Source organism: Ovis aries, chromosome 13, assembly GCF_016772045.2.
Source record: "Ovis aries strain OAR_USU_Benz2616 breed Rambouillet chromosome 13, ARS-UI_Ramb_v3.0, whole genome shotgun sequence".
NCBI lineage: Eukaryota > Metazoa > Chordata > Mammalia > Artiodactyla > Bovidae > Ovis > Ovis aries.
The window spans coordinates 10,612,127-10,626,814 of record NC_056066.1 but is presented as its reverse complement, the minus strand read 5'-3'; the positions used below and the strand labels follow the sequence as shown (position 1 = coordinate 10,626,814).

The window sequence follows — 14,688 nt, the reverse complement described above, 5'->3', positions numbered from 1 at the left end:
TGGCGGATGCAGGCGTCTGCGGTGTTTCTCCACTGGGGGAGTTACCATTGGGCACATAATCTGTAGATTTTAATTATTTATTTATTTTTTCTCCTGGTTATGTTGCCCTCTGTGGTTCCAAGGCTCACCACAAACTCGGCAGTGAGAGTGTTTCCTGGTGTTTGGAAACTTCTCGCTTTTTTAAGACTCCCTTCCTGGGACAGAGCTCCATTCCTCCCTCTTTTGTCTCTCTTTTTATCTTTTATATTTTTTCCTACCTCCTTTTGAAGACAATGGGCTGCTTTTCTGGGTGCCTGATGTCCTCTGCCGGCATTCAGAAGTTGTTTTGTGGAATTTACTCAGCGTTCAAATGTTGTTTTGATGAATTTGTGGGGAGAAAGTGGTCTCCCTGTCCTATTCCTCCACCATCTTAGTACCACCTCCTCTGTCTCGTCTCGTATTCATCCTATCCTTCTTAAATGAATTCTTCCCCTTCATCACCCTCCCCATCTTCATATTCATCTAGCTGTTCTTCCTAATTGCTTTGTAATGTTTTTCTTTCGTAATGGCATACTTAGTATGCCAACATTTATAAATCTGAATCATGCACATATATTGCCCTTATTATCACATCATTTCGTATCGTGACTTTGAAGTCTTCCATTTCTGCGGTGGCATCCTTTTTGTCATCATAAGGATCAAGGGAATGGTGTGTAAAAAAGTACAGGGGGAAAAAGAGTTAAAAACAAAACAACTTACCTTTGCAAGACCAAGGCCTGCTAGAGTCTTCAGTGGTTTTGGAAGAGGATCAGGCCTTGGGAAGGCAGGATGAGAGAAGCCCTGGACTCCAGGTGATGGTTTGGGAAAGGTTTCAACCACATCTTCAATTTCACTATCAGAATTATTGTTCTCAGAGAAGGTGGTACTCTCTTGTCTCACAATGCCACATTCTGCTTCTAATACAGTGAAAACAGGGGAGAGTACATGAGAACCTGTGTCATTTCAAATCAGTGAATAACACCAGGAGGACAGTCTTCAAATAACTTACCTTTTCTCTTGGATTGCTGAAAAGCCTTCATTAGCTTTTGTAAGTTTAGTTTTGGGGCAGGCTGGAGAAGGAAATAAGAGCTTGATGAACAACAAGTATCAACTTGAATAAAAGAATTATATCCTCCCCCATTACTATATGATCTAACACAAAGAACACAGGCTCTGGAGTCATGCAGATGTGGATTCAAATCCCAGTTCTGCCACTGACTAACCTTCTCATGGGGTAAGCATTATCACAGACGACATCACAAGCCCCAGATGTTCCTCTCCTTACCCCGAATTGACTGCTGTGCAAATACGATGACACTCACTAGATTATTTCTCTACCAAAATGTTCTAGAAAAAATATTTATCCCTGGCAGTTTAGAGTACTATTGAAAAACTAAGACATTTAAATTAATTGCTATATTTTGAAATTTGCTTGCATGATTTCTATATGCATGAATTATCACTGGGAAGGGAAATATGAAAGTTTAGGTTTTAGTAGAACCTTATTTAGATAGGTTACAAGTGTGAACAGGATAAGCTACTTCTATTCTGTTTGTTAAACAACTAAAGACGAATGATTGTTTCAATTTGGCTCCTTCGAAGAAAAAGGGGAAAAAAGAGTAAACCTGTAGGGAAATGATCATGAATGAAAGCCACAAACACACTAAACAGAAAGCCATAATCAAACATGTTCACAATAGAGGCAGAGAGAGATGGACTGAAAGAACAGACACTGAAGAAAAGTATTCTGCAAGGAAAAATTAGGTTAACAGTAAAAAAAAAAAAAAAAAAAGGTGGGGAAGGAAAAGAAAGCAAAGAGAGAGGCATTCCTAGTCAAGCACAAACTTAAGGAAAAAAGATAGTATAATAAGGTTTGTGGAAAAACACATATATTTAAAATTCATATATAATAGATCAGTAATATATCAGTATTCTTAAGGATATACTATGAACAAAGCCTCTGTTTTTTGCTTTTATTAATAGATAGATTACACATCTATATTGTTCTTCAAATTTTATGAAAATATCAACATACATTGTGTATAAAACATATATTTAAGACAGAGGCTTTTGTTCATAATATATCCCTAGTATAGCGATCTGTATTACTCTAAAACTTTTTGTTTATAAATACTACCATATTAGAGTTGAATTTTGCCACTATAAAAAATGTCATTTGATTAGCCACACATGGTCATCTAGCACTACCTGAATGTTGTAAAGTATTACTTGAGAGAGAGAAAAGTTGAATAAGAAATATTCTTAAACTATTCACTGGGAAAAAGAATTGGTAATCAAAATTCTGAGGAGAATGTATGGCTTGAAAAGAAACATTTAATGGAACACAAGATGGGGCTAAAAAGGTCAAATATTTTAACCTAAAATTCTCATCTCACAGTTGGTGGACACTGAAAAAAATACTGCAACCTTTTACTTTTCATGTATTTTTTATTTATTTCCTTGTTATGCAAGACCTCCTTCCTCAACGTAACTCAACTGAACTATATTACCCATAATAGTATATAGGATACCACTTGTCTCTTCATTTATTCACATTCAAAAACTATTAACATGGTTCTTACACTCGAGACCTACGCTACACGCACCAGGAGATGCAAAATTGTTTCCTGAACTCCACTAGCTTACACTGATATGGGACTATAAGATGAATCCTTAAATCACAATAATACAAAATGTCTGAAATCTGAAGTTTCAGAATGTGACACAAGGACTTGGAGTAGGTTTTTTTTAAAACTACACTAGAAAAAGAAACGTCAAGTTGTAAGTTTTATCTTACGGTTATTAAAAGTCTCTGCTTCTATGAAGTGAAAGTTGCTCAGTCGTGTCCGACTCTTTGCAACCCCATGGACTATACGGTCCATGGTATTCTCCAGGCCAGAATACTGGAGTGGGTAGCTGTTTCCTTCTCCAGGGGATCTTCCCAACCCAGGGATCGAACCCAGGTCTCCCGCATTGTAGGCAGATTCTTTACTGTCTGAGCCACAAGGGAAGCCGCTTCTATAGCTGGTTATTATTTTAGGCAAACATGTATTCTTCAATGAGATGAAGAGTTGTGAATATACTCTTAATGGAATGCTTGAGAAAACACAGTGAAATCCCTTTATAATATGGATTTTGGAGAAACAGAATTTTAATTTCTAAATCTTCATAATTTCAACTTTTATTCTACTCTTAATACAGAGCCAAGACAGAAACAGAGAAAGGAAAAAAAAAAAAAAAAAGGCCCTCCTAACAACTCTAAGAAACCAAAATAAAGTGTCCGAGGGTGGCGGGTTGGCGGGGTGAACTAGATGATATATGCTATATAGTTTTGGAACTGAAAGGCTCTGGGAAGATTCCATGATTATTAAAATAAGTAATTATTTCCACTAAAGATATCATTATGAGTGTTGCAAAAGTCATGTCCTTATGGTTTAAAATTCACAGTAAGACTCTTTATCCTTGACCAAAATTCATGTTTCCTTCATTGTGGGAAAGCTTTTCCCAATACAATTTTCCTGTCACTGTATATTTTAAAGCCCATTGTTTTCTTCACCCCACCTTCACTATTTACCAAAGTCAAAAAAAAAAAAAAAATCAACTAGTCATATTTTTCTAAAATAGTTTGCTCTGAAGAACTTTCCATTACAAACATAAAACAGTGAGAGGGACACCATTGCTGAATTTAAGAGTAAATACTACATGAAACTAAATTCAGAGCATGAAAACTAATTTCACAAGAGTGCACTTTACCGTTTCAAAATCTAAGACTTCATCATCTGATGCAAACTGTGAATCAACACCAGGTTTGTTGGAAAACCTTTAGAGCATAAACACAACAAAAATGAGTGAGTTCATTTCTCTAAATGAAAAAAAAAAAAAGAAGCAAGTGAAAGTTTGGCTATCTATGTAGTAAACGAAGTTTCTTGGCATAATCAAAATTTGGCCTCTGTTTTAAAACATTTTTTAAAAGATATTTTGATGTGGACCATTTTTAAAGTCTGTATTGAATTTGTTGCCATGTTGCTCCTGTTTTATATTTTGGCTTTTTGACCCCAAGACAAGTGGGATCTCAGCTCCTCCGACCAGAGATTGAACCCACACCACCTGCATTGGAAGGAGAAGTCGTATTAACCATTTTAACCACTGCACCCCCAGAGAAGTCTCCAAAAAAGATTTTAGTTACCTATCTCTGCTTCCATCTCTCCCAACCTAGGACATATCTAGGTAAGACTCATTCTTAGTTTCCATAACAAAGACTGACAGCCAATATATTGGCAGAGCCTGAAAATAATATGTTTTCACCAAATCCTAATAGCTGAACTGAAAATCTAATTGATGGACTTAACATAACTTTTGTTTGCCCAAAGCGGAATAAACCTGACGACTTAAACTAGAAGGATATGCTGTTCCTTCCCATTGTCTGTCCCTGGGTCAGAGACTAATCTGTGTCCATCAAAAATGGCAGTCTTGGTCCTTCAGCAGGGAAATAATTTATGGAGAAGGCCCCATTCCACCCCCCCTTTACTGTAAAGGGAATACAGGAGTTCCCCACAAAGTCTAAAACTTAAAATGGACACAAGTCAAAGAAATAAGCTATATGTTTCACTTATATGCTACACGGGTACTTCTCAATCTCTGCTGAGGGACACAAGAGTGGATGTTGGAGCCAGGCAGGCCAGCTGCCAAATCACAGGTCAACTCATTGTAACCATGGAATCATGGGTCAATTCATTATCCTCCCCAAACCACAGTTGCCTAATTAAGTAAAAGTAGGACACAGTTACTTTACAAAGCAGTTCTGATGACTCTATGAGATCACGAATGTTAAGCACATAATGCAGTCTCTAACCCAGAGTAGAACACTCAACAAACATTAGCTTCTCTTCTCTGTGTGTTCTGTTAGTAACACATACAATTTTTAAAAATCCATCAAATCCTACCTGCTTAAAGAGTCTTCTTCAGAACTCTTATCCACTATTAAAGAAAAAAGTAAGACATTTTAAATCAACAAAAGAAAAATACAGACTATTAAAACCTCAAGACTGATGTTTTGTTTAAAAGTATTCCTTTGGGACCACACCTGGGGAGCACACTAGAGGGAATGGTAATTGTACTATACTCATGGGCCATTAATGCCTACGAACCATTGCTCTCCTTTAGAGTCATCAAATGTAGAACAGAAAGAAAGAAGAAAGAACTGCTGTTTACAATGACCATAATTCTAACCAAACTCGAGGAGACTGATAGAAAATGGTATTACGCCATTAATAGAATCAGTTCTACAAACTGACAATAGCGCATTTAAACAGCACAGTATTTCTGGACTTCCATTGCCTGGAGCAGTGAACAGAGCCTGCAGGTGTCTTGCTGGGACATAACACAACTTCCCTGGCTCTTCAGTTCAGGATGAAAAGACCCTATCACAGGGAAGCTTGGTCTACAGGCGCTGAACTTCAGAGCGTGGTAAAACATAGGAAAGAAAGTCTTCCTGGCCCTCTTTCCAAATGCAAGAGAAGTATGAAAGATGTAGTGATTCCAGATTTATAAAGGATAATCTCTTGAAAGGGAGGTGGGGGAGGGTAAATGGGTAGAAGGGGTCAACCAGGTGGTGAGGATGGGGACTAGACTTGCAGTGGTGAGCATGCAGTAGGGTACACATAAGCTGAACTTTTTAATGTTTTAAATATATATATGTATACGTACTAATAAATTTGAAAAGTATACTCTCTTGAGACTATTTCCTTCCCTTGTTCAAGGGTATCTGGACCACCTAGAGCAGGATGGTCCAAACAGTGCTCTGTTCTACTGAGGGATATCATTATATCAGTCCTCCCCATTATATGGCAAATGTTGATAGAAATCATGCTTTTTCAGCTTGGAAGGCATTTGTCATCAGACCCTAAGCTGGTGAACAAGGGGAGGGAGGGAAGGATGGAAGGAGCTACGGACTCTGGTGCTGTTGGACAACATTTCACACGTGTCGTCATGATCTGCTGCTGGAGGGATGACTCACATGGAGTGACTCCATGGGGAGAGGAGTCCTCCAAGCTCGAGCCTGGAGGGCAGGGGCAGTGATTTTTAAATGTTTGCATCCTGTGACATCAGAACAATGCTTGGTACATAAAAGACACTTGATAGTTATCTCTTTAGTGAACAAATGAACAAATAAGAATGATTTCTTTGAAAAGTCTGTTTAGAAAACTATAGAAAGTAACCAGGGACAATTCTATTCTGTTCTGAACATATCGAAGACCAAGACTCTATGTCATCTCTGTATCTTCTCTAATGTATAAAACCAACCTACAGAAGTTCCTTGATGGATGTTGTTGTTGTTCAGTCACTGAGTCGTGTCCAACTCTTTGCGACCCGATGGACTGTAGCTCACCAGGCTCTTCTGTCCATGGGATTTCCCAGGCAAGAATACTGCAGTGGGCTCCAGGGGATCTTCCCGATCCAGGGATCAAACCAGTATCTCAGGCATTGGCAGGCAGATTCTTTACTACTGAGACACCTGGGAAGCCCCTTTTGATTAGATAGAGGTCTACTCAGTTTAAAGATGTTCTCAGACAGCTTGTACAGTGTACTAGATGCCACTTCAAGGGGACATAGTGGTGTTTTTGCTAATGTGAAGTGTTTGGGGTCTTTTATTAGAATCTGCAGAGTCCCAAGTTGATCTATTTGAAAATCTGTTATGATAATCTTTTAAATAATGGCAACAGAACATGTTGTTCTTACAAAACTATACTATCATGACAATTATCCAACACACAGAAGAAAACATCTGGTTCTGATGAAGTCAACCTGTCTCAGTCTTTTTGGATCTGTGAGGAATAAAGTTGGTAACAGAGACCTTGTTGGTACAACAGGCAAAATAACTGATGCTTCTCAACTAGGCATTGCTTTTCTGATCTGTACTATTGGAAGGTATCTTTCGAAAGTCATCTCTTCCTGGTACGCTGCACACTGGCTCAGCATTGCAGTTCTTATTGTTTATCATTTCTTATCCTACCAGGAAGGGATTGTTGAGGTTCCCAGTTTAAATGATGGTAACTTTTAAAATGAAACTAATCATTACACAGTAACTAATAATTATTCATTCACTAAATGCAAACTGTTTGTAAAAATTAAAGTTCCACTTTCATAAGAAGTCCAATTTGCTATAATATGATTATAGACAAAATATATATCATACTAACAGATATTTTTTCTAATTTACACAAAAATCTAATACAGGATTTTAGGGGCTGTGATTAAATACATGGAATTCTTTTCAGGAAATACTGTCTCTGATGTTAAATTACCTACAATTAACTTCTTTAACAATTCTGAATACTAGAGTATTAAGAAATTAATTTAAAAATGAAATACACATGCAGTTTACACTAATTTTATCGTAGTTCTTTCATTATTGAAACTTCCTCACTCTTAGTTTATCTATGGTAGAATCACCAAGAGTAATTCATTATTATCAGATGACGTACCTGAGTTGCTCTTTTTGGGAGGAGTTTTAGGCCTCTTTCCTTTATATTCAGAGATCAGTTCACAAATGCTACATGTTAAAAATGTGATAAATAATATTTTAACACTAATATGACAAACAACTACCAAATATGTTAAATTCTTAGATTATTTCAGACAGACATTGTCAGCGATAATATCAAAACTACAATTGTCCCATATATTGCAAGTTTCTAAGTTCTACAAAGTTTTACTTAGCATGTATTTAAAGGAGAAAGAAAAGAAAGATGAAGGAGTCATGAACTGAGGGCAATATAGCTCAGTAGATTAACTAGAGTTAGCTTGGTATACGAAAACTCTTTCAAACTCTCAAATCCTAGCTCTGTAACCAACTGCTCTTTGTTTCTAGAGAAGTTGCTTCTCTTGAGTTCAAAGTCTTCCTCTACACAACTGGGATCTTACTGCCTTATTTCACAGGGGGATTAAGAGGATTTAATGAGATAATATATCCCCAAAATGCTTACAGAAACAGTCAAAGAATGGAATAATTTGTTCTTGAACTTTATTGCTGGAACTACTTTGAAATCCCAAATAAAACCAATGTCTGTTTTCTTATATGTTTAGCATTCAGGGTTGCAAGAAACTATTATTAATTATGGTGATTAGCTGCTCTTTGTGGTTTGTAATTTAGGGAATCTCAGCTCTTATATAATTTGTACCTAAATTTATTTATAAAATATGAACTCACTACATTAGATAACATAATTATCCCCCATTATTGCAGCTAATCACACCAAGCGCAGAAAACTAATCACAATCAAGACCTGGCCTGGACCACTACTCTCCATTCTCTACCTGCTCAAACTCTCAACCAGCAGATCTTTCTGACAATGATGCTTAATCTCCATGTTCATCTCTGAGTCACTTGGAAGATGTGTTACAATGGATACTGGCAAGTCCTAGGCAGGGCTGACCTCTCTAAATTCCTCTCTGAACTAATTTACTTGAGATTTAAGGATTTCTGCTGAATGCGGTAGACTCAGAAAACATTTACGGTTGAGGCAGATAAATCCTTTGGAAGATTTTCATTATTACAGGAAACAGATCCCAAGAGGGGGCCAACTGTAACTATGGAATCTCAGGCAAGTTGACACCCACTACTCTGGGAAGAATCTCAGGGAAACCTATGACCTAGAGGTGCCCCCACAGGATAGAAACTGCCTGCACCAAACAGACAACTCTCATTGGTCATGTAACAAGTAACAGGTAAAATTCTTTTTGGCTGCAGGTTAGTGATAACTGGCATTTCAATGTGAACACTTACATTTTAAAACCACTAATGACAGCATATTCTTCTGCAGTCCGTCCAAAGACATCTTGAGAAAAGACATCAGCGCCTCGCTGAAGGAGAAGACTGACTACATTCAGAGATTCATAATTGACAGCAAGTATGAGGGCGGTTCTAAAAAACAGAGAGATGACGTCACCCTCAGGAAGTTGAGTTAACTTACAGAAACAGCTCGTTGGATATGTTTTACCAAGTTAACATCTTGCCCTTCCATGACGAACTGACCATGTACATGCTCAAGTGTACATCCTTGTAAATTACTTCCAAGGCTAAAACGAAGGGATGGAAAAGAAGCCTCCTGTCCCACTGGGATGGCATGTAGCAGCACTTACTATTTCAAAAGTCTCTGACGAGGACTCCCCTAATGGACCAGGGGCTATGACTCCAGGCTCCCAATGCAGGGGGCCCAGGTTCCATCCCTGGACAGGGAACTTCATCCCACATGCTGCAACTGAGAGTTCCCACAACTAAGACCCCACGCAGTCAAATAAATAAATGCTTAAAAAAAATAATAACAAAGTCCTTGATGGACAAGAAACTATGCTGAGGTCACTTATCTGAGGCAGGTGAGTATTTAAGGGACGAATCCCCCATTTGCTCCTTAGTCTGATATATTATGCCTCAAAGTCAGCTAGAGGTTGGGTTAAGCAAAGGCTATTCGCAGGCTTAAAACAAAAATATTAACAATAATGGAAATAAAAATAGTCACCGTGACACTTAATGATATTGACAAGCATGTGCTCTTCACTAAATGAAATACTATATATACACACAGCCACCTTTGAAGGATGCATTACTATTTGCCTTTTTGTATCAGGAAACTTATTTGCTGATGATAAGTACTGTGCCCAAGGTCATAACCCTAATAGGTAGGAAAGCTAAGAGTTGAACCCAGTCTGAATCTAAAGCCCATCATTTTCGCCTGTATCATCCACCTCTGACTTATCTTTGTTAAAGGAACTGTTTATCCAATTAAACCTATCATTCTTCCTTCTACCTTCGTTTAAAATGAAAACATCAAAATGTACTAGAAATGAAAAAGGATAAAAACTGATGAGCCCACAGTATCTGGTAACAGTGATTACTAATCACTTCTTTGTTGCTGTTTAGCCACTAAACTGCGAAGGACTCTTCTGCAATCTAATAATATCAGTATTTTTCGAAGAAAGTAATTGAAAGCAAAAAGTCATCCAAAAGACAAAATCAAGTCCTTTATGTTTAGTATGCATCTTTTAAGGAAAAATATATAAGAAGTAGAGGTTAAACAATCATTTTAAAATAATTAAGAAATTCAATACTGCCATAAGGGAAACTAAAAAGCAGAATCCATATTTTATACAGCTAATGAAACTAGTATGAAATCCCTCAGCTCCTACAAGATCAACCAGAAAAAAAATAGGTTGCATGTGACATCACTCAATATTATAAAGGAATATGAATCCTGCAATATATTCCTGCTGTATAGTTTTTCACGATTCCCAGTCAGAATAATTGATTTTGTACATAACTGATGAAGTGTTGATCACAAATGAAACCTCTTATTAATTTAATCTTGATGTTAGCACCCGAGAACAGCACTAAGGTTTTGAAAAAGAAAAAGAACAACTGTACCTTTTCATCTTATCAACCGCATGTATGTTTGCTTCTTTCCTTACTAAAAATTCCACTATTTGCTGTTTCCTTTCACTTATGCCAAGTAAGAGTGGTGTGAGGTCATCCTGTGAAACAGAAAAAAACATTTCTAATGTACACAGTTAACCTATTTCTAAACTGAACTGAAAATCAGGCAATAGATTCTCTGAACTTGAACATATAATTCAGAAAGTAAATAAAAGGGAGCCCCTTCTCCTCATCCCCCCGTGCGCCTTCTATCTCTTCAAGATGCTCCTCCCCCTGGCCTTCCCTGGGGGTCCAGGGGCTAAGACTTGAGTTCCCAAGGCAGGGGGTCCAGGTTCCATCCCTGGTCAGGGAACTAGATTCCACGTGCCGAAACTGAAGATCCCACGTGCCACAACTAGACCCAGTGCAGCCAAATACGTCTTTCAAAAAGATAAATAATAAAATGCTCCTCTTCTACCTCTTCCAAAGATGAACCACAGAGTCATTCTCTAAGACTCACTTTCAACATTTACTGGTTCCAAGGATCTCTGCTTCTATTGTAGTATTTATCAGGAATATTGTAGTATTTACTTGCTCAACACTCCTCCAGAGAGAATCAATTAGCTACTAAATCATCTGCATATTTTAGGAACAATGCTGAGGCAGGAATATATAATATTATCTGTAGCATGCATAACCTATCCAAGGATGACCAAGAGTAACCTCATAAAGTTTACAGACATTCCAATGGGAATATTACCCTCTATATGAACATGCAAAGAGAAAAATTGTTTTGTGTTTTTTTTTTCTTCCAAAAAACCAACTGTGGGCACCATGCTTTTCGGCTTTCTCAGCAAAGTCTCCTGAAATTTAATCTTACTCATTCTCCTTTGCTTGTTCCTTCCCCTGCCCTTAAGTTAAACTGACAGGTCAGCATTAGCTAGATGCTGTTTTGACACAGAACAATACCGCTTATCTTCAAAGACCTTTCTTGATGACTCTCACGTGATCACCTCCAGACCTCCAGGAGGAAGCTTCCTTAATCCCAGTGTTCTGGTCTCTGTCTTGCTTTACTGCTCTTAGTTAAAGATTACAAGGTAAGTTTCCAATAAATATGCACTCAGCGTTTTCTCGGGGAGTTGCTTTTCCGTGAATACTCCCTGTGCTCTCTCTCATAATCCTGTGTGTTTGGGAGACTCATTCAGTGTGATACTGCCACAACCAACTTGAAAATTCTAACTTGAAAAACTCAATCCCATCCTTAAGAGATTCTTTTAAAATATGAAATCAATTATAGATTAATTAGGCTGTATTTAAAATCTTGAAATAGTTATAAAAAAAAACTATAAAACAAGAATTGAAAACTCAAATGCTTATGGAGGGAAAGCTGGTGACCTGAGTAAGTGAAAAAGCCAGGTGAGGCTGGCAAACCTGCAAACACACACCCCATACTGAAAGGGAGGCCTCCACATGCAGACCAAACAGTAGGATGGGCTCAAGGGGGACCAGATTTAGTTCTCTGAGAAGTCTGAAATGCAGACTTCTACATGAGTTTGCTAAAATTTAGATGCTGACTCAGTTTGTGGAGGGAGGTAAGCTAAACATACCCAAGGATCACATTTGGTCTGTAGCCCACTTGTGGTTTCACATTTTGCTGTTTCCAAACAGGTGGGTATAAAGCAAATATTTGTATGTGAAAGCTTTCCTTTCTTTAGTTTCATGCGTTTCATGAGAAAAGTGGGTCTCAATATGTAATAAAAATTGCTGTTGACTCATAATTTTATTAAAATAAATTTAAAACACAAGACTCAAAATTCCCACTCTAAGAATGTTTCCACTGCTTGTTAAAATGACAATCTATTTCTAGAATTCTCCCAGATTATTAACCAAATGGATAAGGAGTTCCTAAGACTGCTGAAACTAAATTATTAAAAGAATCCCCATCTGTACTAACTTCATGGGTTTTGAAGTTTAAAGCTGTCATCTTGCTTATGCCAGGGCTCAGCAAATCTAACAGACACACTGCAAGAGTCTGTCCTGCTGACACCAAAAGAAGGCTCATGAGTTTCTATTACTGCAGTCAGGAAAACACTGTTGGTAACAAACATCTGTTGACCTAATGACCTGGTTGATAACAGAAGGTGTAAAATTCTTAAAGGGTCAGACTCTACAGATGAAGTGACTTTGCCATGGGGCAAATTTCTAAAGACTCTTGGAGTGTCACTGAATAATTAGTGGTTGGAAGAAAAAGGAGTTATATTATTCAAGCCAATAGATATTGCCAAAAATATTCCTTTTAACTTCTCAATCACAGAGGCAGAGGAAAAAGTCTGACTAATATTGCTAGCTGATGGAAGTAGCTAGCTAGCACTGATCAAACTCCAACTCTTCTATAGACTACTTATTTTTGAGATAGGTGCACGTAGAAATTATCCTTAATCACTCCGTAGTTCTTTACCAAGGATAGTATCAGAATCTCAAGGAAATATTTCTAAATACACATGTCCAGGCCTTTCTTGATTTATTTCATCAAAATCTTCAGGGAACAGCCTAGGCTTGTAAATTTTTTTATAAACTTTCCCAAGTGATTGTGGTTTTCACCAGCACAATCTAGCTGAGAATCAGCGCAGCAAACATTCCAGTCTCATCTCTCACCCACATGGCCAATTCCTTCTCTTACTTGAGGATTTGAAGAAAAAAGAAAAGTATAAGAGGTAAGAGTCATCAAAACAGAATTAAATTTTCCTGGGTAAATAATGGTAGAATAGGGACTAATAAACACAAAAGGCAACCTGATCTCATTGTTTATAAACCCCTTACTTTCCATCAAGACCTTCTAGATTGAGAGCAGAGTCCAGACTCTTATCTAACTGGCTGTTTCTGCCAGAATAGGATAATATTTCTGTTAAATATTTGTTCTTCTCTTTTCTTTCCAACTTAATCACCACCTGTTCACTGCTGATCTGATTTCTGCAAAGTCTTCCTAAAATTGGTATCTAGGCAAGTCTCCAATTCACTCAATCTCTTTCTCAAAATAACAACTATTATCCCTCAAACTGAAAAGCACCTTACCGAAATATATAAACTGAAGGGGGGTAAAAAAAAAAAAACCCAAAAACCTTGGGACTTCTGTGGTGGTCCAGTGGCTGAGTCTCAGTGCTCAGAGTGTAGAGGGTCTGGGTTCGATCCCTGGTCAGGGGACTAGATCCTGCATGCTGAAACTAAGACCTAGCACAGCCAAATAAATATTTTTTAAAAACCCTCTTTCTTGGTATACGCTAATGCCAAAATTCCAACTTGATCTGCATTCTTCACCTGCTCGCTCCTTTGCCTTTCCTTTTAGCCTCAGAAGCCTTGGGCAATGAGAGAGAAATCATTTTTATATAAATCATTTTTTCATAAAATTGGAATTTGTTAACAGCAGTAAGATTTCTATTATGTTGTCAAATGCTTGTTTGAGTTTTAAGACAAAGTCTATTTCCAAGGCAAATTTTGCTTTACTGTGTTATTTTAGACTAATTAGAAAAAAAAAATTTTTTTTTCAGTAAGGGAAAAATACTTGGAAAAAGTTTTACCTTTAACAAGTGCAGTGTTATCACAAATATCTGCCATCAACACAAAAATGAATGCTTTACTCTCTAATGCTTCTTGAGCAATATCGTGATTTAAAGCGACATCTTAGACAATCAAGTGCTTTCAAAATATTTTCACTCAGAGAAGGCTGGAGCTTCCAAACAAGGAACACTGAGCCCACCTGTGAGAGTGGGGAAGCTCTCTCTGCAGCTCCTGGTGAGGCTGCAGCCACAGGAGAAAGAGCAGGAGGGGCAGCTTCACCATCATCAGCTGCCCACACTCAGCTGCAACCCTGCCGAGCAGTCCCCCAGGATTGAGTGTGGGAGACCCACTTGTACCTGGCGAACCAAGTGGTCACCAGCACAAGTGAACACCCTTGCTGGGTGTCAAACATGACCTGACCCATGTGACCGGATCTCAGAACCGGGGTCCTGGAGGGCTCAGGGCTCCAGGCCTGCTGCCTCCCAGGCCCACTTGCACTCCCCAGCTCCCCTTGCTGGGCACTGGTTCTCCTTCCTCCTACCCCCTCCCCTCCCCCAGCAGCTGCATCCATTCCCTAGCCCCTGGAAGCAGCCACCCATCACATCACTTCACCCACCCTGACTTGGCTTTGGAGTTGTTTCCACGGTAACAGGGCCTGCTGGACACTACTCAGTCTACGTATTTACATACTGTTATTAATAAAACAC

General features: G+C 38.2%; 1 protein-coding gene and 1 long non-coding RNA gene across 5 annotated transcripts in view; one reads left to right on the top strand and one right to left on the bottom strand.

Annotated features, from left to right (window-relative positions):
- Nucleotides 1-9,560, top strand: part of LOC121816294 (uncharacterized) — an 81,243-nt gene extending 71,683 nt beyond the window's left edge. The window contains exon 2 of the long non-coding RNA XR_006055813.1: nucleotides 8,264-9,560. This is a non-coding gene — a long non-coding RNA (uncharacterized LOC121816294). The remainder of the gene's footprint in view (nucleotides 1-8,263) is intronic.
- The window catches only part of LOC101107122 (ankyrin repeat domain-containing protein 26-like), a 78,737-nt gene that overhangs the window by 60,589 nt on the left and 3,460 nt on the right, over nucleotides 1-14,688 (bottom strand). For all 4 annotated transcript variants that reach the window (XM_042230430.2, XM_060397171.1, XM_060397169.1 and 1 more), the window contains exons 4-10: nucleotides 10,439-10,545; nucleotides 8,804-8,941; nucleotides 7,503-7,570; nucleotides 4,962-4,995; nucleotides 3,772-3,838; nucleotides 1,028-1,088; nucleotides 739-935 (exon numbers count right to left, since the gene is read on the bottom strand). In XM_042230430.2, the coding sequence (XP_042086364.2) occupies nucleotides 739-935; nucleotides 1,028-1,088; nucleotides 3,772-3,838; nucleotides 4,962-4,995; nucleotides 7,503-7,570; nucleotides 8,804-8,941; nucleotides 10,439-10,545 (672 nt within the window). The remainder of the gene's footprint in view (nucleotides 1-738; nucleotides 936-1,027; nucleotides 1,089-3,771; nucleotides 3,839-4,961; nucleotides 4,996-7,502; nucleotides 7,571-8,803; nucleotides 8,942-10,438; nucleotides 10,546-14,688) is intronic.